Here is a 25,591-nt window from a genome sequence, read left to right on the forward strand (position 1 = left end):
GCGGGGCTTCCCTCCGGGCAATTGTCGGAGGCGGGGTTCACCTCATACGATGACACTCCGTGGAAAGAATGCGAAGAAAGAAACTAGAGGAAGATACTTCCGGAACATCCATCGGCATATGGTACTAGTTCAGCACGCTACGTGGCCGTATCTCCAAAAGGAAGGTGCGCCTGAGCCCGTGGTTGCCTCGCGGTGCCGAATATATATTTACGGAAGGAGCGGCCTCGACCAAAGTATCACATCAGGCAGGTGCGACCCTCGGTTTGCCGGACTGCCGGTATTACGGGTATCTCGGCTTCATCCTTGTAGTCTAGTTCCAAATTACTCGGTTGAAAATAAAATGTACATGAATTCATTCAAATCTCATACATGTCATGATGAACAGGATCGCAAAGTCCTGTCCCAGATACCGAAGGTACTAGTATTCCTCCCAAGTTACCTCTCATTCCACCTCCCAACAAATCCAACCCCTTCAATACACGGCATTCGGGTAGGTTTGCATTAGCCTACGCAACAGCCCTCCTCTTGACACCAACCGTCAACCCCAACGGCTTCCTCAAGAACCCCTCACGAGTCTCCATCGGACCCTCCTGCTGCAACTGCCAATCAAACACTCTGAAAACCGTAGCGCAGATAACAAGCAACTCCATCTCCGCAACATTTCGACCAACACAAGCACGGGGTCCATGGCTGAAAGGAATGAAGGCAGCCTTTTGACGAGCGGTAAGGCGCTCGGGGGCCCAGCGCTCGGGGACAAAGTCGTCGGCGTCAGCGCCCCAGATTTCCTTGCTGTGGTGGATCGTGTAGCTGGGGACGGAGAGGACGTCGCCGGGCTTGAAGATGTGGCCGCTGATTTCGACGGGGGCGTTGCCTTCGGGGATTTCGCGGGGGAGGCCCATTGCGCTTGTGCTGTGGATGCGCATGGTTTCGGAGATGATCCATTGGAGGCTGACGCTTGTTAGTAGGGTCTAGAGAGAAAGGAAGAGGGAAGCTTACTAGGGAATGTCCTTGACCATGGCATGGGTGGGAACGTCAATGTCCTTGGGGATGGCCTCGTCGAGTTCCTTGTGGAGGCGCTCAATGACACCGGGGGTACGGAGACACCAGTAGAGGATAGCGCAGGAGGTGTTCGAGGTAGTATCAGATCCGGCAATAAGTTGAGTCAAAGCCTCAGCAGTAAGCTCAGCACGGCCAAGCTTGTTGCCATTGGCATCCTTTCCTTCCATGAGACGAGCAAGAAGATCAACACGGGTGTTGTTGGCCATAACTTCGGGCTTGAGACGCTCATTGACGCAAGCGATAGCAATACCAGCCAAATTCTCAACAGCCTGGAGACCATCACGGAAGAAGCGGTCGGGGAGGTACTTGGCGAAGGGCTTGAGAGCAGGGTAGCAGCCAAGGGTGGCAGAGACTTCACCACGGCGGTTGAGAACCTCGACAGCCTGAACATACTGGGGCGGGGCGTCAGGGAACTTGCGCATCTCAGCAATGTCCTGGCCCTTATCGAGCATGCCGAAGGGAGCGCCGAAAGCGAGATCACCGATAATGTCAAAGGCAACGAAGTTGAACCAATTCAGGGCGTCAACGGTAGCGTAGCCGGTCTTGGGGTTGCGCTGAAGGTCTGAGGTACGGTTGAGCTGCTTCACCAGGTTCTCAATGTTACCGTGAATATACTGCTCGAACTGACCAATTGACTTTGCCGAGAAAGTGTGCGAGACAGTCTTGCGCTTGCGGGTGTGCTCAGCACGATCGCGGGTGTTGAACAGACCGCGGCGGATAGATACGAAAGCATCATAAAAGTCGCTGCACCGATAATTAGTATAAAATTCATAAAAAGACAGACTGGATCAAACATACGCCTTCAGGAATCCATTTCCGTGTCCGTAGACCGCGTTAATCGCAGCATCATCGGCAATCGAGATATGGCGCGGCGCAATACGAACAAGCTTTCCATGCTTTTTGTGCGCCTTGTCAACAGTAAGGAATCTTTCTCCCTTGCGCGCCTGGAACAGCAACCAGAAGTTCGTCCAGGCAGCCAGGCCAGGCGCGGGAATATCACTAAGGCGCCATGTCTGGAGGTACGGAATGACGTAGTACACAGCCAGAAGCCCCAGGAGTGCATAGGCGATCCTCTCTGGGGTGATGTGCTCGGGTGAGAGTATGTCGGTGATCATGATGGGCAGTCTGTAGAGGGACAAGTTAGTTGTGGTACAAGCCACACCAAGGCAAGCGCAGGGATATAAGATGTTAAGAACTGGAGAAGATCGAGGCTGAAGAATGTCAAAAATGCAGACTGCAGGATCACACTAACCAGGTATGTGATACTTGGCGGGTGGTTGGAGTGGAGATCTGCAGTGCAGAAGAATGAGTCTGAGTCCAGACAATAGGCAAAATAAACACAAAGGAGAAAAAAGAAATCAGAAACAATAGAATAGTGAGTCAAGTCAGTCCATAATACTGCTGCTTACCATCAAGTCCTCTCCAGATGAAGTATAACCGTGATATTTAAACCAGTCGATCGCCGCAGAGTCCCCGAGGCAAAGGTCCAGGCCGGAAGTAAGTGTCGGGAGTGCGCAGAGTCTCTCACAGTGAGCGCCAGCCGAAGCCCATCCCCGACCTTGTCCCCCCGCCCACTCTAATTCGGTTGTGGCTGCCTCTTAGTCAGGCTGGTGATCCCCACCGGCCCTTTGCCATTAATCCTTCGATTGTGATTTGTGAACCATGCGAAGCCTTTCGCTGGGTGGACGAATTGCAGCAAGGACAAGAGACGCTTTCCCCGGAGTAACTCAGGCGGCCTATTGTGAGGGGGTGATTCCAATGCCATCCCCGCAGAGGCAAGGAGGCATGAATTCGCTTTCGGTTTCGGACCTTGGATTCTTTGTGCTCGATTCCAAATGAGGCGGTAAGCTGGCCAAAGTGTGGGTGGGTTCAGTCTCTCCGTCTCTTTTTTGGTGTTGCTCGTCAGCGTCTTCCCGGTCTCGTAATTGGATCAGGTGTTGTGGCCTGAGGCACGATTCATTCGCAGAGTACAGAGATGGTAGCATTTACGAGCACAAAATGGTCAGTTCTTTGACATGGCCATACCAATAGCGTCATGATATTATTTTGCATAGGTTGTATGATATCTACCAATCATCCCCCTCAACCTGATACAAACCACTCTTCCTCTTCTCAGCCTCCCACTTATCAAACCACCCCTTCATGCGCTCCCGACTCTTCGCACTCCCCACATTAACAGTCGGAATAATCCGTCCAATCCTCAACGCACAGCAAAACATCGTGAGTTCCCGAAAACTACTGTGCTCGCTATACGGCACGCCGAAACACGCGCTCTCCCGCGTGCTCCCACGCTGCGGTGTAAGATCTCTTACCGAAAAGGGCGTCCTCCAGTGCGGCGAGTGGAGCACCGTTGAGACGGGCGGGTTCTCCAGCGTCCGGCCTGCGGGCGGTCGGTATGTCCACCCGGTCGGGCGAAACCCGACAACTCGTGTAAAGTGTGGTTTGAGGGAGTCGAGGTAGTCGCAGAGGGTTTCGGCGCGGATTTCAAAGAGCGTTTGCATGTGGACTTGGGCTTCTAGGGGGTCGTCTGTTAGGAGGGAGGAAAGTTCGGGGTCTTCGAGGCAGGTGACGACGCGCTTTTTGGCGGGCGTTGCGTAGATTTTGCTGTTGAGGGCTTTTGCTATTGCGAGGCAGATTCTTTCTTTGCCAATGCTGTAGGTTCCAATGACAACTAGTAACCTGCCTGTTGGACCGGTCGGGGTGGAGGATTTGATGGCTGATGCAGCGGAGGAGATGAATTTGCTGATTGGATTCTTCGATATAACTTGCGTATTTGTCTGAAAGGGCATATGACCAAGAGCATCGTATTCTCCTTTGTCGATACGTGAACAGAGTTCTGCACAAGCACAAATAACGTCCGACTGTCTCGGAAAGGCATACTTTGGACTGAGATATGTGGTGTCAAGGTAACAAGCATCAATTCGTTGTTGCCAGCTCTTGCCTGTTTTTGTGTCGACGACATCCGGACGCAAAAGAGCGTGCCGTACATGTTGCGGAGACGCTCGAAAGTCACCACAGTGTAGAACCCGTTGGATCTTGCCGGACGTCATGGCCTTTTCGAAGAGAAAGATAGAGCTCCCAGGGCAATGATTTGCCTCCATCATAGTCACCTGCACTCCTCCTGTGTTGGGTACTTCGGTCTTCTTCTCGAAGTCCAAGTCAACTAGCCATTTCGGGTCAACCCTGAGCTGCTGACGGACCAAATTGGCCGTCGCTCGACTACAGTATATCGGGCCGTGTTGCCATGATTTGGAAAGCCCAATATAGTGATCGCTGTGAAAGTGGCTCAAGAAGTAGGCGTCGCAGTTTTCCACCGCGCCGTACCGAAAAGCATCCACGGATATCGAGAAGCCTGTAATGATTTTGTAAAACGGACACGTCCGCTGATATGCCTGTTTACCTCGAGAAGCAACATCGCTCGCTGCTGCCTCTGCCCATGCAGTGTCCTCGGCATTCCCTGCCATGATCTTCGAGAATGCAGTCGATGATTTGATAGATTTATCCTGAACTGGATCTCTTTGGGCTGGCCTCGCTATAGCAGCACGTTCTGCCGGGGTCTTCGGATTGGGCGTGCTTTCACTCGGAGTTGGTTTCTTCGGTGCAATGTCGCTAGGTCTACCATCAAGACAGGCATTGACGTGTGTCATAAGAGCCTTTCCCGAAATTAGCTTCATACAAATATACTCAGATCATGAATCCTTACCATTTGATCATAGCCTTCTAAGTCCCCCTGACAAACTGGACAAGTGGGCGTTTCATCGTATCCAGGTGTCTCTTCTTCCTTTATCGCGTCTTCATCAACGAAATCTAAACCTTCATCGCCTTCTTCCCCTTCATCTATATCGTCAAAATCCGGATAATCATCATCTTGCATGTGGCTCGTGACTTCTCTTACCAGCGGTGGTACGTCGGCGGCGATCTCGCGTTTTGCCGGTTGCTCTTCGTCTAGCGGTGTTTTCAACTCTTCTTCCTTCCCGTTCGATTCCCCTATTGACTCCGTTCTCAATTTCCCGTCTACCTGATCATTTCCAAGATCCTGATACGCATCCAGACCCTCTTCCTCACTATCCGACTCATCGATAAACGGCCCGCTGACTTTCTTGGCTCTTTTCGGCGCCTCCTTCGCTTTCTCCGCTGTCGACCCTCCCGCAGAAGAAGGCGTTTCAACTTTCCTCCTCTTCACCGCAGACCCGTTCTCATTGTATCTCTCTTCATCTTCATCCTTACTTCCATTCACACCCTCGTCCCAAAAATCATCCGGCGTCTTCGACCTCTCCCTCTCCACCTCTTCCCCATCCCGTCTATCACCATCACCCGAATGCAAAGCATTCCGCCTCTTATCCTCTAAAAACAACCCCTCCCCCTCCCCACTCTGGCCCTTCCCATCCCCAGAACTCTCCCTCTGAACAAACCTCGGCCTCGGCGCCGTAATCCGACTCCCCGGGGCTTCGCCCTTCGCAGTAAACTGTGTGATGCGCGCCTGATGCGAAGATGATTTCGGTGGGCCGTCGGCTTTGGAGAAGAAGTTTAGGAGCGTATTGTTCTTTTTCGGTGCGGGGCGGGACTGCGGGTTTGGTGTTGATTTGAGGGGGGGTTTTGAGGGGGTTGAGGTTCGTCGGGAGGGTGGTTTTGAGGGGGGCATTGTGGGAAAATCTATAAACTGGTGATAAAGGGAAGGTCGAATTGAGGTTGATGAGCGTGAGAGGACGTAGGTAGATTAGGTGGGTAGGTAGGGATCGTTCAAGCGGTCGTGGTTCAGTATCGCATGGTCTCGTGGTTGTATGCGTATGTACAACAGATAATGGCTGGCTATGTGCAAGAGGATAGCAATCGCTTCGTTGGGCGGAGAACATACAAAAGAAAGAAGATGAAATCGCGTGAAGTTGACTCGGGTGGCCAACAGCTCGGAGGCGCGGGCGAGTCTCGATTTTCGTGACACGAAGTCACGTGTTCTACTACACTACAAATCGGGAAATATCACAGAAGGCCCGCCAAAGAGCGGCGTTTGCAATCGCGTTTGCGAAACGGTAGAATGTCATTCGCCATGCGGCGCTTAAAGACCCGTGGGCTGTTTGTATGGAATCTTTTTCGCGCCCATTCATGCAGGTATCCTTTTAAGACATCAAGAGTGCGGCTATCCTTCGGTGTTTGCAACCGGAAGCCTCGATCCTCGATTGGGGCCTTGACCTCCCACAGGCCCTGCTCATCAAGCTGATTCGCCTTCCTGCTCTACTTCTGCATGTCTTTTCCCTCAAGCGATAGCCGTCTCATCATCATAGCGCGTTCATTATAGTAGGTGGGTAGGTATCGTAAAGACCGGTCCTCATTCCTCAATCCTCATCATCTCACTTCGCCTTCCCCGCTTGGTTGGCAGCCTCTGCAATCCACAATCAGTACACAGTCCCATCCAGTTTCAAGGGGAAGAAAAAGACATACCTCGCCTCGTCGCATCCTCCAAAAGCCCAACATCAACCTCACTCCTCGGCAAAACCACATACCTCACCACACTCCCGCGAATAAACATATTCTTGACGCTCGACAGGTGCGGGTACTTGTCCAGATCCAGCACGTCAATGTCATCGAGTTTAATGTTTAGGTACTGGTCGACGGACTTCAGCGTGCCGCGGATTCGAATGTCGTTTTTGAGTTCGATTGTGACGACTTGGTTTGTTAGTGTTTTGAAGAAGCTGGATGACCATATAATGTTAGTGGATATTTGAAGACGACAACTGCTCTTGCAGCAGAATGGGTGATTGCGCACCTAAAGAAAAGCATTTTGGCGGTTGTGAGGGGTGGTGGTGATTGAGGGGTGGTGGAGGAGCTTCGAGATGGAAGTGAGGGCGGAGCGGAGAGCTCTGGGTTGCTGTCACGTGACTTGGAGCAGGTCGTGACGGTCAAGAACAACATCCAGAGCGCTCTCACTGAAAGCTTTTGATGATTTAAAGATAGGTTCCTTCGTGAGCCAGGTTCATGTGCTTAAATTTAGAGTTCAATAGTGCCTCGAGCTAATCTAGTCATTTTATCAAAGCCGACGGTTGTCTAGATATATATTTCGTCTAAGGGTCTTGCATAAGGCTTTACATAGGAACAGTATAGCACGGAATATCTCGAACAGATAGGGTTTATTGCTAGTTATCTCCCTTTCCCATGGTATCAATATCATCTTATCATACTCAATTCCAATTCCAATTCCAATTCCAACCCAACCAAAACCAAATCCAAATCCAATCTTAACTCATCAAACATGCACATGCCCAAACTCAAGAGCAACACCAACCCACCCAAAGCCAAACAAGACATATTAGATCAGATCCAAGCGATCAACGACTGTCGGGTATCGCCACCAGGACGATCAAAAGAATAGAAAATGATGCCACCAGGGCCAGAAGTAAAATAATTAAAGAATGGCGTGAAGTAGAACCCAAATTCAGCAATACCCAACACAAACACCACCAGTTATCGCCTGACACCATTCACTCTGTTCGCCGACCCATTCTGGACATGTCTTGCAGGCAGAGGCTTCATAGCCCACCCCGTCAAACAAGTCCACCCAGCCCCATTCTTCCGCCCCTCATCAAACACGCTCCCAATGCCCTCAAGTAATTTCTCCTCGCCCCGTCCCATCTCAACCTGCAGCTTAAGTAGCCACTGCTCCCAGATCCAACCGCCCAGCAAGCCCGTGATATTCGCTGTATCGGCTGTACTTCCCAATGGACCCTGCACAGCTTCATAGTCCTCAATGAGACTCTTAACTCTGGGGTCAGGAGTCTCGCGCGGGACTTGAGGCTTGAGTGGCTCTGTGCCCATGGGGAGGTACATCCAGCCGCGGCGAACATTAGTGAAGTGCGACTTGCGGAGGCGGGAGAGGAACGATTTCGTAGGCGTGGGATCGTACCCGCGGATCTTGAGGGAGAAAGAGAATTCGATGGAGGTTGCGGAGGCGTAGGGTCCTGCGCGCGCGATCTCGGCGTCCATGAGGAAGTACTCTAGGTATCCGCCGGGCTTCAGGCAGCGGTAGCATTCTTGTAGACAGAGGTCGTACTCGTCTTGGCTTTCTCCTGCCGGGCGTTCAGTCTTCAGGAACGCGGGGAGGGAGCGGGCCGAGATGATGTCGAACTTGTTGTCTCCGAAGGGAAGCTTCCAGAGCTGTGAGACTTGAATGTGCTTGTGGTTGGGTGGACCCTTGATCGCTTGGTTGACTTGTTGGTGCTCGGTGTAGACTGTGTAGACTTTGACGTGGGGGTAGTCGTGCGCGAGATGCCAAGCCCATTCAGCTGTCGCATGGCCGCCCAGATCGAGGACCCGAAGCTGGCGGCGCTTGGGATTCTTCCGGGGAGCTGTGTTCGTGCTGCGACGGGAGAGGCGTTTCTTTGCTGGGTTCGCGATGAGACTTCCGCCGTAGAGATAGCGCAAGGCCTCCATAGCCCAGATGGGTTGGCTGATCTGGGAGAGGACCAACTGCTCCTTCTCGACCATGGAGAACTTGGCTTTCTCTTGTAGGACGGAAACGAGGACAGAGTTGCGGGGAGCTTGCGAGAAGGGTCCGCTGTACGATGGCCGCTTGGGAGGGACCAGCTCGTAGTTGCCAAGAAGACACTTGTTATGAAGACCAGACAATCCAAGGCGGGTAGATTGAACAGCATCGAAACGAGTACCGCGGTGCACAAAGGTATCCCGACCCCGAGACTGGTCGAGCAAGAACTTGAAACCACGCCAGTAGATCGAATCCTTGCTCGCCAGTGTACCTGGTAAAGAGCTAGGCAGCTCCGGCAACGTCTCGATAAACTTGACAGACTTCTTTCGCTCGACTTGAGCAGTAGGCGCCTCAGCAGGTTTATCCTCGACGTCAACCGGCTCTTCCGGCTCTTCAATGACATTGACCGGGTTCGTCTCGCTAAGCGCCGAAAGGTAGGTAGCCTGCGCCGCCAGCCAAACGCTCGTCCGATCCAAACTCGACAACGCCTTCTTCTGCAATTCCGCCGCATAGTTCTCGTCCTGCTCATCTGGGTCACAGGTGGTGACAGGCCTTGAGATCTCGTGAACGCCTTCAGTAACTGGACTGATGGTGCCCTCGGTCGGTGGATAGGCGGGGGACTCTGGGATTCTGAGTGCCGTCGGCGGAGCGTAGATAGCCGTCAGCTGCTCATCATTCGACCTCTCCGGGAGATGAATAACTTGCTCGACGATCTCTCCTTCGCTCCGACGGAACGGCACGTTGTAGAACTTCTCGGCGGTGGCGGACGTAGGCGCTTGGTTGAACCGTGGAAAAGACCAAGTATGGCGCGCTCGAGGGCCCAGTGAGTCGAAGAAGCCTCCTGGCGATGGGATACTGAGGCTACTGAAGCTGTAGTCGGACAGACCGGACTTTGGCGTCTCAGTCTCAATGCGTTGTTCTTCTCTTGGTGCATCGACCTCCCACATCTCCTCATTGTCCTCCGACGTCTCGGACCAAGGTTCCGGTGTTCCTTCGAGAGGAATGAAGTTCAACGTAGCCAAAGCACCCTCAGGAAGAGCGACACCTCGATCAGACGGGGTATCTCCTCGGGCAGGTTCCGCCGCATACCCAACCGGTATCGTAGACTGATCAGGTATTTGCGGAAACTCTCCAATAAAGCGGCGCCAGTCATCATCAGCACTTTCGATAGGAACCTCAATTGTCGGTACTTCCTCGTCAGCCTCCGAATTCATGTCTGGATGCGAGTCCCCTTCCAAGTCTGGAAGAACATGAATCTCACGCTGATTCCAGTCCGTATCGGGAAGGGATTTCAAACTCGGCGTAGATGGCGTGCTAATGTTAGACACCTGGTCCGACGAAACACTACCATCTAGCGAGGGCGTCGCATGCATTCCTGGAACTGTGCGAGAAAGTAGCGATAGTGCCGCCGGGGAGACGGGGATCTTCTGCGGGGGCGTAGGCGGAACCGGTGAACTCTTCGGAGCGCCATTGAGCGAGGGCCAGATATTCGATGCCGGAATATGGAGAGCTGGGAAGCGCTTTCTCGACCCCGGTGATACCACGGAGTCTGTCCTTGTGATTGGTGTTGACAGGCTTGTCGGTCGAGAACTCGAGTATGAAATGCACTCGTCACTGAAATCCGACTCGTCATCCGTGGCATCGTAGAGATCGTCGAAGTTCTTCATCTGATTCTGCCAATCCACATCCGAACATGACGAGACTGACCCTGCTGATAGTGGCGACAGGAACCTTTGCTGTTGGCGTCTAGCTAACGGTGACGGTAACCCAGCGGTCTTCAACTTCAATTGTGGCGCCGAAATCTTCTGCACCGGACTCTTCTGCACATTGTTATCTGTTGGACTCGGCCCCGTCTTGTCTGCGTATTGTGCCTCGCGCGAATCTTCGATTATTGTATTAAGCCTCGTCCCTCGGACCTGCCGAGAGGGAGGGCATCTGGCGACTGGAGGACGACTTAACTCGGCCATCGTTCCTCGTAATCTGCTAGATGGTTGATTATGTATGTACGTGAGCCAGCAAACAGTACTTCTAGGGGTATCTCAAAGCATGGGACCCGATCAACGGGATAGTTTGCGTAAGGAAAGAAGATGTCACGACAACAACAATAAACGAAATAATGATGGGGAGCCTAGCTACCAGAGCCAGACGAAGACGAAAGGCACGCAAACGAAGGCCAACTCCACACAAACGAGAGAAAAAGGAACATAAGAGTTTGTCGCCCCGAGTAGCGCAAGGCTGTGATAAATAAGATCTCCCAGCGCGGGGTGGAGGGCCGATCTGACGAAGGCGCCTTTCACTTTAGCACCCGCAATCATCCGTGCAGAACCTAATGCAGCATTTCGCACAGAATCCCTGTCACGGAGGCTTGGGGTGCTGGTTATTGGTTGCTGGGTAGCAGGCGCTTCGAACAGGAGGGCCTTCCTGGTCGCTGAGAGGCAGGTTCTCAGAACCCAAGATGCAGCCGGATAGATCGTCACACCAATCATGGCGGACGAACCATGATTGTGCCTGCAAAGAACCGCCCACGATAGTTGGATCCCCAGTCACTTAAAATAGGAGGTGCTGATTGGCGTGATGGACGAACTGCAAGCGCCGGGGTGACCTATCTTTAGAACGAGCACCCAATGACGGGCGCGGTCGGAGAAGAACAATAGCAATGCAACATGCAACGCTTGAACGGAGATCAGCAAACTTGCTTCTTCGTTGGCAGTGCAGTGTAGGTTGGCTTGTTGACTGTTGAGTGACAGCGACTCAAGTCCATGTCCGTGTCTGCGATGTGACAGTGTAGCTAATTATGGGACATTCCTGCACAGTCAGTATATCAAACACCGCTAATTAAGGAACTTTCCATGCTGGCCAGCCACGCATCTAACCAGTCCAGCAGGATAGACAAAAGAGGACATTCCGTCGATGATGATGGAAAGTCGGTCACGAGTCACCGGACAAAGAGCGAATCCAGACTTGGAGATTCCAAATCCAAGTGATAGGGCGCATAGCCTGCCGCAATCTACCAGCGCAATGGGAGTGGTTGGATACCTGAGAGGGCGCTAAATCTCCCGTCATCACCAAGCCAGAACACCGTGACCGGAATCAGGCATCCAGGCCCTGCGCCCCACCAACTAGCGCACGTGCAATGCTTGGCCCTAGCCCTTATCCAGCTCCGGGCCCTTCCTAATCGGGCTCTCCGGAGTGACGTCGGCCATCAAGCCAGCAAAAGTCGGTGATATCAATCGCTGGTAAGAGTTCCGTCGGCATCGTGAGCTCCGGGATTACCTCAAAGGACAAGGTCTCGCCCACTCTACATAACTATCCAGCTCCGCTTTTTCAGTCCCATCTGTTTCTCACATTATTTGTTTGTTGTACATACACTCCTACAATCTTATCTTCTATTACAATTCAACCCCTCAACCCCTCAACCCCTCCACCCCTCTATCCTCCCCAAAACACCAAAACACAACCAACACCACCAAAATGACCCCCGCCGCTATAATCGCCCCCTCAATCCTAAGCGCAGACTTCGCAACCCTCGGCTCCGAATGCAGCACCAAGATCTCCGAAGGCGCCGACTGGCTACACGTCGACATCATGGACGGCCACTTCGTGCCAAACATCACCTTTGGCGCGCCCGTCGTCACCAAGATTCGCTCGCATGTTGCGCGCCCCGAGCAGGCGGGCGGGAAGGGCACGTTTGATTGCCATATGATGATTGCTGAGGTGAGCCCGCATCCAAAACAACCTGTCACTTGTCTACCCAGGTGTTTGCGGGGTAATGGAAACGTTGCTAATGTTTGATTTGATCCGCAGCCACACAAATGGGTCCGCGACTTCAAAAAGGCAGGATGCGATCTGTACTGCTTCCACTACGAGGCGGCGATGTCTTCTGTAGCCGCGACTGATCCGGCCGATTACAAGACGACGGAGAAGACGAGTCCAAAGGGTTTGATCCGGTATATCCATGAGGAGGGGATGCAGGCAGGTATTGCGATTAAGCCTGATACACCCGTTGATGTACTCTGGGATATTCTTGCGACGGAGGACGAGAAGGAGAGGCCGGATGTGAGTGTCACGTCCCCAATACATCCTTCATTGGTGTCGGGCGCGATTTGAGGATGTATTGAATGGAGAGCTAATTTGTTTCGTTCGCGTGCTAGATGGTCCTCATCATGACCGTGTACCCCGGTTTCGGCGGACAAAAGTTCATGGCGTCGGAACTCCCCAAGGTCCAAGCTCTGCGTGAGCGGTATCCGGATTTGAACATTGAGGTTGATGGTGGGTTAGGTGTTGGTACGATTGACCAGGCGGCTGAGGCTGGCGCGAACGTCATTGTTGCTGGGTCGGCGGTGTTTGGTGCTGAGAACCCTGGGGATGTTATTCAGAAGTTGCGCGAGGCTGTTGACAATCGTCGGAAGTAAGCAATGCATGAACGGAATGGTTGGGGTGTTTGATGGTGGTTGACGGTTAATTTAGACCACTTGATGGAAATCAGAGTATATATTATGGACGATTATGAAATGATGAGTTGATGTGCTACTGGCGCTCTCTACTTGGATAAGACGGGCAGTAGACCGGTCCGTGATTAATGCAATTGATTTGTACACTGATCAACATGAAGCCGGAAGTCAACCTCAGAAAATGCATCCACCATGGTATCCGTACATATGTAAACAAACATGCAATGCCGAGTAATCATAAATCGTTAGCGACGGCCGAAAACAATGCAAGCGCTGGACTGGCACCAGGAGAAGCGCTAGAGACAGTGAGACAGTGAGGTCTCAAAACGTGGTTGAGTTAGTGATGTCACAGTCAACCCTCCAGAGCATCCTCGGGCATGGTCTCCGGGGCGAGGGATGCCTTCTGCTCGCGAAACTTCTCGAGGACCGGGTTCTGATCGCCGGAGATGGACTTGCGCAGCTCCTTTGCCAGCTTCTCAGCCTCGTCCTTTGACTCGGCAGCAATGTTTGAGTTACGGTGGTGATTGATCAGCCCTAGAGCTGCAGCGTTATCAGCATGAAAGTTGGCAGAGGAGACTGCAGCACACTCGGGCACCAAAGGCGGCCGTTTTGAACCAGACTCCGCGATCTCGGGAGCGACCGACATGCGACGTACACTTTGCTCGCCACTTCCTTCCTTGGGATCAGCGTCAGCGTCTGGTTTGGGAATCTGGGGTTCTGCGGCCGCCGGTGCGCTAGTCGCGGTGGGCTTCGCGGTCGTCGAGCCTTCCTTGGCCTTGGCAGCGGCCTCTTCGCCGGCTTGACGAAGGGCAACAGTGATGGAGTCATCCTTTTGCGTCTCCTTCTCAGGAGGGTCTTGGATCTTGATTGTGCTTGTTTTGGGGACAGAGGCTTCGGCCTTGGGGGCGGTCGCGGTGGAAGGTTGAGGGTAGCTAGTGGCAGGGATATTGTCAAAGTCGTCTTGAACGCTGTTGATCTGCATTCTCAGCTCGCCAAACTCGTTCCATTCTTCGATTTGTTCGAGGTCCTGCCGAGTCATGCTGTTAGCGGAGTTCAAGGTGGAAAGGGAACCCCTCGCTTCCCCCACTAAGAAAGCGACGGCCAAAACATACGCCAACGACAGTGCTATATTTCACCAGACCTGGCAGCTTCTTGCCCTTTGAACGACGTCCCCAGAGTTTCCTCGCGGCATCATCGGTAGCCACATCAATTGCACGGAAGGGGATTTTGTTGGCCTTGAGAATGGTCTCCAGGCGCGAAGTGGCGGTGATGATGTGGGAGGACCCCGCGGTGAGCGAGGTGTAGAGGTAGAGCGTGGAATCGGACATTGTGACTGCGACGTCTTGGCAAATGTTCCCAGTGGTGTAGAGTTGGGGTGGATTTAAAAGAAGGAAAAATGTGGCCGGAAGCAGAACGAAGCAATAACGGTTCTTCAGGGTCGTGCCTGTCTCCGATGCTCATCCCCAAGAAAGAGAGCCCGCTTTGTCTCCTGCCTTATGACGTGGCTCCAGATCACGTGGCGATAGCGGCCTCTTGCTGGCTTATCAGTGGCTTTCGCTATGTCATTGCGGGATCGACCGCCAAATTATCTTCACCTCCACCAACTTCTCTTCCTTGCCACTGGAGTCTGTGCTGTCGAAAAAACGGTCATCACCTTTCTTCAACCCATCAGATGTCAAGATGGGCACCATACCACCCACCAGGGCATTCCCTGTGACGCCCCTGTCATCGATGTTCGTACCATAATTCGTCAACCACACACCAAGACACCGACACCCCCGAATCGGATAACGAACCCTCCAGTCCATGGTCCACCGAAGATCGTCGAGGGTTAGGTCAAACTCTGTGGAGCGCATTTCCGGAAAGGGAGCCTGATGAAGTCAGTCTTGCCACACTTTTGTCAGAGCATGCCTTGACGCCTTACTACCTAGGTATGGAAGATTGCATCAACCGTCGGCAAGCGTTCCTATTGCTGGATGGCAGCCGATGAGAATGGGAGTACCCGAGCTTATTCCGACAAAATGAATGGATCGTGTCTAGTCTAATTCCTCCGAAGACAATGTACATATGTCGCGACACATTCGGCCCACGGCTATTTGATCAATTCAGCCCAAACCTCCTCTGTCCCAAGCAAATCAAGCGCCTGGAGTGACAAAACAATTTTCCTCCCAGTATCCGAGGATGGCGCACGTAGAAACAGTTCCTCGAACTCGATATTCAGTGACCCCTCAAGTAACTTGATGTTGCCATCTTCTGTTCCGAGGATGAGTTCGCGCTGTTCAAGCACTGCACGCACACAATGGGAATGGCTGCCAGAAGCAGAGAAACAATCCCCAAACCCCGTGCATTGTGTCTGGGATGAGAATTCTGGCACCCATTTGTCAATTCGAGGCAATGGCCGGCTTGATTTAGACTCCTTGTGAACCGATGTAACAATTACAACTTTGACTTGGCCCTCCGAAGCCTTGATCCACAGCCGCGCCATATCAACAGGATGCGCACCGCTTGGTCCATGGTTACTTTCAATGACCAAAACCGGCCACTTGCAGCCTTCCCTACCGGACAGCACAAGCGAGAAGTCTGGCTGTTTCACTATGCCGCAGGAGCCAAAGTTCATTGAACAGGAAAATCATTGTATATCATCCTCGCCCAATACCAGATCATCGGCCATGGACTCGATCTCTTCGTGAATTGCTCTTGTAAAATGCGCGACCGCCTTGTCGATGACATTGTTGCGCAACTTGACAACCAGCTGTTAGGTCCCTCTATAGTAGAAGATCCGGTTCCGGTCCGAGTCTGGATCCTCAGGGTCGAGTGGGAATGAGTTCTCGATTTCTGCCGCTGGGATATCAGTGAAGCGGATCTACGGAGGTGGAGTGGGCTCTTTCAGCAGTTGCCTGATATATCTGTTGATTTTATCCAAGGTCGGCGCAGACAGCGTCGGTGTGTCCGACGGAAGGCACAAATGTTGGCGCATGGTGTTGGTACTTGGATTGGTTCGGCTAGAGGATAGCTTTGTCGAGCAACGACGCCGTAGAGGTAGGTGGCTTCGAGGAATGTGTCTGACAACCGTTCGAGTTTTGTAGTCCGCGGCGTATAGTTCCTCGGGATATCACCCCCGTCCAATCAGTAAGGTTCAAACCAGGGGTGAATCACGATACCTCGGGGTTGTATTCCAATAGTTAACTTACTCTACTGCACACTCGTGCCTCAGGCATCACAATACAGCCCTAAGTTCTTTGATATACTCGATATAAACAACAATTTCTCTCCCTACTTTCCTCCTTGTATATAGACTCTGCATTGATCTTTGTCCAACTGATACTATGGAATCAAAATCAACTCTTCTAAGCACACATACTGGATCCATGGGCATAAGGATTTATCTCGTACCAACCTGCCTCATCCACCTCATCCACCTCCCCCAAACCAAAAACAAACCCCTCCAACTCACCATAAGCCCTCTCAACCTCATCATTAACAATGATCCTATCAAAAGCACCACTCGTCTCCGCAAAACCAATCTCCTCCCTCGCCCTCTCCAACCTTCTCTGCACCGCCCCCTCATCCTCCGACCCCCTATTCCTAAGCCTCGCCTGCAAAACTTCAAAACTCGGGGTTTAACCAAATATACCGCGCATTCTCACCAATTTCAGGAGTAGATCTAATCTGTTTAACACCCTCCATCTCAATATCAAGCACCACAATCAATCCCTTGCTCATTTGCTCTTCAATAGCGACTTTACTCGTCACATACCAATTCCCACTGAAAGAAGTATACTTAACAGAATGCGCCCTGCTCTACGAGTTCAGTAAATTGAAATCCAGAAACTAAATGATAGTGTACCCCATCGATCTCGCCGGCTCTGGCCGGGCGCGTTGTATGCGATACGCTGAATGCGAATGTGTTTGAGTGTGGTTCGAAGAGGCGAGCCAGCAGCATACCTTTCCCAACGCCGGAGGGGCCGGATATCACTAGGGGTTTTTGGGTTGGGGTGGGTGTTGCTGGGGTGGTGTTAGATGCGTTCGTTGAGGGACATGGTCTCTTGCTTGGATTGGGAAGGAGAAAGGGGGTGGACCTGGTGTCATCTTGCTGGAGGGCGGTATGTTGATCTTGGATATATTGCCACCGGTATGGTTATAGTTAATTATCGAGAGGTATGCTTGGGTATCTATATTTGGAAGCGCCGGGGCGGTAGGTAGTAAGGTAAGTAAGTAGGGGCTTGTTAGGCAAAAATCACATGACTTTAGGTACCCTATCTAGGTATCTATCAATCATAGTACTGATGATGCTGACGGACTCCAGACAATAGCCTCTTGACGGAAGGTCTAAGGATCGTTCTCATGGTCTGCACCAAGGCGGACATTCTCTAGATCATGGTCGGTCTTATAATCGTTACAACCAGAAGATATCAGATATTCCATGAATCTGTTGACATATTGGTTCGTCTGGAGTCTTGGGTTTAGGTGATAGAGTCAGGATTAAGGACAAGGAACCATGGCCAAAGTATTTGAAATCCTCCAATTTGGAACTGTAACATGTCACATATAGGTACCTTTTATACCACAAGGATGCAGGCATACAACACCACCTTGAAACAACTACACTTCAAAACTTTCCAAGAAGCACAACCAAATTCACCATTAACGAATTCAATTCAACTCTAAACAAACAACAATACCACCACTAATTCCGCGCATTTCTATCATAAACCCAATCCTTACCCTCAACACAAACATCCCTATTTACCTCCTTAACAACCCCAACCCCAACACACACCAACCCCCTCTTCTCAAAATCCACATAAAACCCCCTAGACTGCTGCCCCACCATCGGAACAGGATTCAATTCGAAGAAATCACCCCGACTCATACCAACGATCGCATACAAGTCAGCCAGTGTAGCTGGTCGGTAGGCGCCCTTGGACCGGGGCTTTTCGAGGAATGCTACCCAGGGGAACATAGTTGCTGCGCCGTAACGACTGCGGTTTCGCATGTAGAGATTTCCGTCGGGGTCTTGGTGGAATCCGATGTGCTTTTGGGGTGTAGGGGTCATTTTGAAGTGGTTAGTTGGGTTGGGATATAGGTTGTTGGTTGGTTGGGATACTTTCTGGGAGTTTGATGGAAGATGAGATGTAAGTATGACTGTGATGGTGTTAGAGATAGGTCGGTACCAGCTGGTACTTATAGAGCTCTTCTATGGAGAAATTCTTGAGGGTAATTTTGATAAAGCATCTCTACTTCAGTTGTAGTATCAATAGAGCGTTTTGTGCCAATTGTTTGATTACGACAAGGGGATCTTGAGAGGATACGTAGAGAGACTGCGTTGAATGCATACAATGTGTTTGGGGTAGCCTTGTGCCTCTCACCTTAAAGACCATGGTTCTTTGTTCATGGCATAATGAGATGGACGCCCTCACAACCAAGGGAATGTGGGTTAAATGAGAGCGATACAGATCGTACATGTCTTTGCGTTTACGGCTGCAGCGATCTGTGGTTTTGTCCGATTTGTTTCTCTCAGGCTGTGGTTCTTTTCCCCGTTTCGCTTGTCTCGTCCAGGTCACCATAGGTATTTCTTTGTCGTTTCTTTGGGAGGAAGAACATCTATCGATTGGTTGACTTATCACGATAGGGTCACGAAGGAAGCCAAGAAACTCGGCCTTTCTAGGGTTCGTGGAAAGTAGGCAGTTGATCTTGAAGTTCTTTGTTTGGTTTGTGGAGACGGAGAGGATTCCGCCGCTTGCAGGGGCAAAGGAAGGGGTTGGTTGGTTGATTGGTATGTACAGAGATGATGTATTGAATCCTGATTCAGGACAGAGATAAGAGCAAGTCTGATGAAGTCATAGGGCTCAATTAAGCAGTTCAAGGGACCCAACTAAGATCGATTAACGCGTAGACTATCCGTCCCAAGCGCATACTGAGAACATCATTGGCCTCGCATGTGATGCATCTTGCATATGTCTCCGAGCCCATGAGGTAATGTGCTGTACCATTAATAATGCTGTTAAGGAACAGGGCATTAGGTCCGATCCGGCACATTCCGAGACTCCTCGAACGCCTTAAAAGCGCGCTTGCGATGTCGATGATCTAGCTAGTTACGCTTACATCGCGAATAACACTCCTTTCTATAATAAATTTTATACCCCTATAAGCACTAATGCCCGCCCCAATCGCCGCCGTCGTCGGCGCCCTCGGCTCGCAGGGGTCGAGCGTTGTTTCGGCCCTCGCCTCAAAGTCCCCATACCGCATCCGAGCCCTAACTTCCAACGCTGAATCGCCCGCCGCCGTTAAACTATCCAACAGCGACTCGCGCATCGAAGTCGTGCAAGCCGACCTCCTCTCCATTGACAGCCTAGTCTCAGCATTCACAGGTGCAGCATATATCTACGCAAACACCGTTTTCCGACCGGACGTGTTTAATGAGAAGGGCGCCCAAGGAGCGCAGGATACCGAGAGTACTCAGGGGCTTAATATCGTTCGCGCTGTCGCGAGGGTTAATCAGGCGGATGGGAGTTGCTTGAAGCATATCGTTTGGTCGACGCTGCCTAACACCGAGAGGGCGAGCGAGGGGAAATTGGTCGTCCCGCACCTGCAGTCGAAGATTGCAGCTGAGAAGTTCCTTTTGGATGAAGGGAATGGGTTAAAGGGGAAGACTACTTTTTTGCGTGTCGGGATGTATGGGGTAAATTTGGCGAGGGCGCCGTATACGCCGATTTACATGGTTAGTTCACTCTTTTTTCTTTCTTCCGTACATACCTAGCCCTACTCTCTGACGATAGCGTTCCAGAAAGGAGTCGACAAGTACTTCATCACCCTCCCCTGCTCACCAAACACAACAATCCCCATGGTCGGAAACGTCACGCCCAACCTGGGCTTAATCGTGGACGCCATCTTCCGGCAGCCCGAGCTATCACTACAAAAGTACGTCCTCGCCGCAGCGGAGTACCTCACCGCGAAGGAATGGGTGCAGGCCCTCTCCAAAGTCTGCGGGAAGGACATTGTATTCCTTGAGACGAACCTGGAGTGTTATGAGGGTCTTTTTGGTCCCGCGGGGAGAGAACTCGGGTTGATGATGAAGTATATCGAGGTGCTTGGGGAGGGAAGTTTCGCTGTTGGTGTTGGAGAGGGGAATCTGCTTATGCCGAGGGATTTGGGGCTCGATGGGATTTTGAAGAACACGGAGGATGCGCTAGGGGGGTTGGATTGGGAGGAGACTTTGGCTAGTGGTGGTGGGAAGCCGTCTGTTTGAGACGAAACTGCTCTTGACGGCCACTCTGACATCTCCGCAAAACTGTGCGTGAGTACAGCAGCGAGCAACCAGGCGCGTTTATAGCTATAGCCATCTCCCTCCAGACGCTTGGCTAATTTGGTTGCCGAGTTGGCTGGGCCATGGCCCACGAATTTGCTTTTTTAGACATTTTGCAAATATGGGTGCTGGTTGCCTGGAAGGACAAGCCACCTTTTTTATAGTGTTGAAAGCAAGATTTTTAATGTCACCGATATGAGGCGCGTCCTTCATTATACAGCATGGAAGGAGGCATCACGTTTGCTATCTATGGTGCCAAGATCATTATGAAACAAGGCCATCAAAACAAACTACTTTCCTTAATTAACAACCCCCCCATCAATATAAAAGAGCTAGTTGTGACGTTGAACGGCAGCGAAAGCCTCCCTATTGACCTCACGCACTCTCCCAGCCCTAATATAACCCAGCCCACCATTGTGAAACCTTCCCACAGGCAAGCCATATTGTATTAGCCCTCAGAGCCGCACCCTCCCCTCGGCGTGACGCAAGTGGGTGACATTCTGATGCATCAGGCATTGAGTTATAGTAAAGAAATTAACCTCGACCTCTCCTTGCTTTAAGGCCAAATACGCCGTGAGCGACGCTGGAGGGTATAAATATGAACAGTTCATATCCACCTTCCTACCAAATACTTTGCATAGTAGTGATCTAACCTCCTACTGATTTGATGTTCTAATGCACGTCCCCCGGCCCGTAGCGACAATCGTCGACGAACTCCTTGTCAACCAGTGGCTTGAGCCCACAGAGCGGAGGAAGTACGCCAAATCCTCTGAGTCCAAGATCAACCAACCTAGAGTCCTGGAAACAAAGACGGTTAAAACGTCCTCGGTCACATGCGGCGGCAGAATATGTCATGGTACACTCACATGAAAAGTCCCAACGACCTCCTCCACTTTCTTCAACGAAACATCAGCCACGCAGCGACCCGGTGAATCAGACCCCAGGATAGGCGATACCCACGTTGCAGGCGATCTTAGTTTCTTGCGCAGGATACCCAGCGACGACACGCCCCGCGCATCGTAGTAGATTCGAAACCCTAAGAACCCTTTCGCCTCGCAGAGGACGCGTACGCCTGGGGCTTCGAAGGGGCTGGGGCTGGGGCACGCATCTTGTTCATTTGTCTGTAGCTGGCTCCAGAGGTCATCTGCGGTCATGGTCGGAGCACCGTGAATTTTGAAGCCGATGGTCGTTGGTTTGGCTGTTGGACTCTCGGTATCCTCTGCTGCGCTAACGAATTCCACGGCGACTATTTTTGTTACTTGGGCGTCTTCTTTGCCCACGGACCTAAACACAATCGAGATCTCGACCTTGGCGATATCCTTTTGTTTAGGGATCTCTATACGCTCTACTCTTCTTTTGGGGCAGAGCGCGGTGTCGTTGTGGTAGTGCTGCAATGCTGCGCCATAAAAATCTCGTACTGGCTCTGAGTTAGGCCGATCATGATGTTCTGCAATGATATCCTGCATCCACTGCAGAACCTCCCAAACCCTAACCATGCTTTCAAATTCTTCCACTCGTGTGGACACATCGCGGTACAGCATGCCCCAATCAACTTGTTGTATCTGCTTTTGCTTGCTGTTTCCCGAACTATCTTCAGTACTGCCATCATTCTCATCTAGCATATATTCGAGAAACGCGCGATCACCGCCCCTTTCATGTCTAGATTTCCAGAGCACATTGTGGTGAAATATAGCTGCCATTGTGCGCGACGCGAATCGCAGATTGAAGAAGGCGCAGGTTGGTAAGCTGCAGGCTATGCTCTGTCGGATCTCTAAAGGAAGGCGTCTGAAGAGATCAGTTGGATTGGAAACGTCCCTGGCAGTAGTTGTGCCTTGTTTCATTTCCAGTGGATTACGAAGGAGTGGTTCCAACGAACAGCCCTCTTCCAAAGGACGCAGCGAGACGGAAGGCATACAGGGCAGGTAATCATCTGCGCGTTCGAAACCAGGATCTGTGGAATTTAGTCTCAGATCTGCAATGCGTGCTCTGGATCTCACTAAAGATAATATATATATATATATATATGTATGTAGTCAGGTAGGTAGAAATACGAACCTTTCGGCGGAGGCAATCGCCTAAGCGCATCATAGAACCTCTCCACCTCACTATCCGTCTCAAGCTCAACACCATTCAAGGACCAAACTTTTCTCGCATACTGCCAGCAGCAGTCATGAATAAGGAAGAACGATCCTGACGAGTAAGCCGCGCCATCCCGAGCCGCCCATGGTTGCTCGCTTAAGAAAGCAAATTCCACAAGTCCCTCGTTGGAGTCGATCCCCAGGGTAAACTCATGGTACCGAGAGGAGATGCCTGTCAATACCACAGTCCCTTGGGCTGGATAAACTGAGCGTGGTGAACATTAGCCCGACGCTTTTATGGTAGACACGGAGAGGAGGCAACACGTACGGACTCGAACGGTATCCAGCCATATCGGGTATGGAGCACAGGTCACACATCCGCAGAGAATACATCTCGTGAACTCATCCTCACTGATCTCCACACCCGGATCTTCCATTAAATGCATGGCAAGGCTCGCTGACTTGAGGGAGGGGGGGTTGACTGAGGTGGCAGTTGTCACCAAAGGACAACCATGCAAGATGAAAGACATCGAGTTCGCCCCATGACGTATATTACCTCCTGAGACTTCAGCCAGCCTATGGAATTTGGCAGCCCGTAACTAAAGTTTTGTTGAAACGATATAGGAACACGAAATCGTGCGTGGTTATTTGCTCATTTGTTTAGAAAGAACACAATGGACTAGTTAGAACGCGTGTTGTAGGGAATCTCCCAATATTCCATTGCCTAAATTTCTGTTCAAGCAACCTACTGCTGTGAAGGTTCCATTCGTAATCCTGCCTTTGTAAGCTACTTAGTTAGAGTTGACTCCCAAAGCTTAACAATGCATGCATGCACCCAGTAAGTCCCAGAGGAGATCGGGTGTTGCGGCCGAACAATCGCACGAATCCTTGGTGTATGTCACATTATGGCGTCGTGTGAGAGACGAACGTTTGGCTGTCTTATCGGTTGTAGGTCGGTAGCCTTTCTGAAGAAACGCCCAGGTCCGCTTGTTCTCGCAGATGGGCTCGATTTCCGGGTGAGCGCTGCTGAACTTTGCGTCGCGCGGGGGGTGGGAAGCATTGTCTGGGACCGTGTGCAAAGGACTTACTCGGCGGGTAAAGAATTGCTGCAGTGGAAACAACATTGTAAGCAAGTACACTTGACAGGACAGGTACTCAAAAGGAAAAGAAACCCAATAATCACCTCAAATTACGCTAAACAATTGCCCCGATGTCCTCCACGTACGTCCTTCATTCTGAAAAATCGCGGGGCTTACCAGGAGAAACGACACCGTCCTCACTTTCCACCCCGTTAATTCCGCTGTCAGTACTCCAAATTGCTGTGAAAATTCCACCGAGGAATTCTCGACATATACCGGCAAGTTGCCGCTTAAGTGTCGGGCGCTCAAGCGTCCACAGCAGAGATTGACGCGAGGGCCACGTTTCGGTCGGCGCGGTTTCGGGATCCGTAGGTAGACGATTGAGATTTCTCAAAATCTGGACGGAAACGATACTGCGTAACCCAACTACCTGTCAAAAGAAGCCATAACACAAAGTTCAGTTCCCTCTTTACTCACCCTCCACAGTAATCCCGCAAGGCAGTCTCCAAGCGAGCAACAAAACAACCGTGTCACTGCGGCCATTTTATGCTCTCAATGCACTTCTCAGCAATCCGTGTCGTATATGAATGCATGCTAATGCTAACTGAGGATGAGTAAGGGGTGGGACATCTTCTACTTACAACACTGTCGACGAAAACTGCATACTCATGGCAGACTTGTTCCCAGGCTACCCGCACATTGCGCAGAATCTGAGCGACGACCCCATACCCGTTCCTGGTGAGGCGATCCAATCCAGAAGTGAGATTTTCCTGTGTAATCAGATCCGAAATCCATTCAGTGATGTTTCTGATCCTTGAGTCGTCACTGTTGTCCACATGCCCTTTGTCCCTATTCCCAGCGACTGGGTCGCAGAAGTCATACAGTCCTTCCTTCTGAGCTTAGATAGCATGCTTGTATATCCCTCGGCTGGGGCGGGAAGTCTCGAGTTTTGAACCCTATGGATGTTGGTCGGTTCCAGTCCCTCCGGCAAGATGGAAACGATCATGATCCTACTTCACCAGGGGCCTTACTTAGTAGCTAACTTGGCAGTTTCACATGTTCCCCGTCCGGACTGACTGACAACGCCAGGTGAATATGGAGAGAGAGAATGTAATCTGTCATAGGAAGGTGAGTTGATTGATGAGTATTGAGCGTTTTCCGGTGGGGGTTCCTTGGTAGCTCATTGGGGTTCGAATACGAGCTGGGCTGACCTGACCTGACCTGACCTGCATCTGCCCCTGCCCCATGCCCACTCCACGTCTGGGTGGCGTGGACCATCCGATACCTAAGGTATCTAAGGTACCTACCTCTCTCGGGACCTAAAATGCAGTGCCCCCGCGGCTGAGTCCAAAGTCAGCTTACCTCTAGTCTAGGTTCCCTCTTGTGAAAGGGACCACCGTGATTCTTGACTTGGCATAGACACTTTGCATACGGCCTTGCGGAGAGTCATGGAGGTTAGGTACATGAGGAGTGGATAGCGGAATTAGGGCTTAGTTTTTTAATGCCTTGGGTGTCTTTGACCGGGTTAAGTAACAGACCATACCCACCATACTTACCTAGCTTGTCAAGTATATTCTTCCATCTAGTTCTAGAAAAGCCTAACTTTTCTTCAAGACCTTGAGCAGGGCGGATCCAAGATGATCTTGCACTGATTGTATCTAACTAGCACGCTAAGGACGCCTGATTAGAAAGACAGATAGAAAAAAGGGTATCAAGGATGCTTCTTCACTTTCGTGTATAGTTCTTTCTACGGCCGTAGTAGAGTATCATTTTCAATGTGCATTTAAAACGAGCCATTTATCCCGAGTTCCTGATGCACGCCCAGCCCCGATACCCCTACCAAGCCGGCCAGACCAAGTCCTCGTCCAAAATCCACCAATCAGCATCTGGCGCTGCACAATTCCCAAAATAAAACAACCCTAATCTCAGGCACGTACTAAACTAAGTGGTAATTAGTTTCATATCTGATCGCTCTGATTGACCATCATCGTGGCTAATATTGCCCTGCGCTATAGTCCGCCGCTGAGCTGTCGCGCTGGGCACGCCGACTGGTCTTTTCCTTCGGCTATATCTGAAGCAGGATGCATTATGTGGCGGAATTGAGTTTGTTCCTGAGTCGTTCCTTTTTTTTTTTTTTTTTTCCC

General features: G+C 51.3%; 7 protein-coding genes across 7 annotated transcripts; 2 read left to right on the top strand and 5 right to left on the bottom strand.

Moving 5' to 3' along the window:
- Positions 1-506: 506 nt before the first annotated feature.
- On the bottom strand, positions 507-10,500 carry BDV14DRAFT_192632 (cytochrome P450-domain-containing protein; the record flags this gene model as incomplete). Its single annotated transcript, XM_073771658.1, has 10 exons — positions 507-948; positions 997-1,803; positions 1,858-2,184; positions 3,154-4,712; positions 4,763-5,073; positions 5,113-5,495; positions 5,526-5,571; positions 6,538-6,746; positions 7,550-10,206; positions 10,237-10,500. The coding sequence occupies 10 exons, from the start codon at positions 10,498-10,500 to the stop codon at positions 507-509; spliced, it is 7,005 nt and encodes a 2,334-aa protein (XP_073623833.1).
- Positions 10,501-11,675: 1,175 nt separating this feature from the next.
- On the top strand, positions 11,676-13,088 carry BDV14DRAFT_135319 (ribulose-phosphate 3-epimerase RPE1). Its single transcript, XM_073766220.1, has 3 exons — positions 11,676-12,247; positions 12,338-12,589; positions 12,685-13,088. Exons 1-3 carry the CDS (start codon positions 12,005-12,007, stop codon positions 12,943-12,945), a joined length of 756 nt encoding a protein of 251 aa, XP_073623834.1. The 5' UTR covers positions 11,676-12,004; the 3' UTR covers positions 12,946-13,088.
- A 1-nt stretch (position 13,089) lies between these two features.
- Positions 13,090-14,312, bottom strand: BDV14DRAFT_211469 (uncharacterized protein; the record flags this gene model as incomplete). The annotated part of the gene is made up of 2 exons (XM_073776096.1): positions 13,090-14,011; positions 14,097-14,312. 2 exons carry the CDS (start codon positions 14,310-14,312, stop codon positions 13,337-13,339), a joined length of 891 nt encoding a protein of 296 aa, XP_073623835.1. The 3' UTR covers positions 13,090-13,336.
- A 577-nt stretch (positions 14,313-14,889) lies between these two features.
- BDV14DRAFT_135323 (uncharacterized protein) lies at positions 14,890-15,901 on the bottom strand. The gene has a single exon (XM_073766221.1). It carries the CDS (start codon positions 15,599-15,601, stop codon positions 15,077-15,079), a length of 525 nt encoding a protein of 174 aa, XP_073623836.1. The 5' UTR covers positions 15,602-15,901; the 3' UTR covers positions 14,890-15,076.
- Positions 15,902-16,590: 689 nt separating this feature from the next.
- On the bottom strand, positions 16,591-18,040 carry BDV14DRAFT_204272 (guanylate kinase; the record flags this gene model as incomplete). Its single annotated transcript, XM_073774493.1, has 3 exons — positions 16,591-16,785; positions 16,832-16,989; positions 17,710-18,040. 3 exons carry the CDS (start codon positions 18,038-18,040, stop codon positions 16,591-16,593), a joined length of 684 nt encoding a protein of 227 aa, XP_073623837.1.
- A 1,049-nt stretch (positions 18,041-19,089) lies between these two features.
- BDV14DRAFT_181576 (uncharacterized protein) lies at positions 19,090-20,536 on the top strand. Its single transcript, XM_073770081.1, has 2 exons — positions 19,090-19,705; positions 19,772-20,536. The coding sequence occupies exons 1-2, from the start codon at positions 19,142-19,144 to the stop codon at positions 20,231-20,233; spliced, it is 1,026 nt and encodes a 341-aa protein (XP_073623838.1). The 5' UTR covers positions 19,090-19,141; the 3' UTR covers positions 20,234-20,536.
- Positions 20,537-20,962: 426 nt separating this feature from the next.
- On the bottom strand, positions 20,963-21,990 carry BDV14DRAFT_204274 (uncharacterized protein; the record flags this gene model as incomplete). The annotated part of the gene is made up of 2 exons (XM_073774494.1): positions 20,963-21,088; positions 21,157-21,990. 2 exons carry the CDS (start codon positions 21,988-21,990, stop codon positions 20,963-20,965), a joined length of 960 nt encoding a protein of 319 aa, XP_073623839.1.
- Between the last annotated feature and the right edge of the window lie 3,601 nt (positions 21,991-25,591).

This window comes from Aspergillus stella-maris, assembly GCF_047715825.1.
Source record: "Aspergillus stella-maris strain CBS 113639 unplaced genomic scaffold BDV14scaffold_72, whole genome shotgun sequence".
Taxonomy (NCBI): Eukaryota; Fungi; Ascomycota; class Eurotiomycetes; order Eurotiales; family Aspergillaceae; genus Aspergillus; species Aspergillus stella-maris.

What these genes read in the sequence shown, in the direction of transcription:
- BDV14DRAFT_135319 (XM_073766220.1), top strand. Translation starts at nt 12,005, where the DNA reads ATGACCCCCGCCGCTATAATCGCCCCCTCAATCCTAAGCGCAGACTTC. An exon ending in GCCATATGATGATTGCTGAG is followed by an intron (nt 12,248 to 12,337) that starts GTGAGCCCGCAT and finishes TTTGATCCGCAG; the next exon opens with CCACACAAATGGGTCCGCGA. An exon ending in ACGAGAAGGAGAGGCCGGAT is followed by an intron (nt 12,590 to 12,684) that starts GTGAGTGTCACG and finishes TTCGCGTGCTAG; the next exon opens with ATGGTCCTCATCATGACCGT.
- BDV14DRAFT_181576 (XM_073770081.1), top strand. Translation starts at nt 19,142, where the DNA reads ATGCCCGCCCCAATCGCCGCCGTCGTCGGCGCCCTCGGCTCGCAGGGG. An exon ending in CGTATACGCCGATTTACATG is followed by an intron (nt 19,706 to 19,771) that starts GTTAGTTCACTC and finishes ATAGCGTTCCAG; the next exon opens with AAAGGAGTCGACAAGTACTT.
- BDV14DRAFT_135323 (XM_073766221.1), bottom strand. Translation starts at nt 15,601, where the DNA reads ATGAACTTTGGCTCCTGCGGCATAGTGAAACAGCCAGACTTCTCGCTT.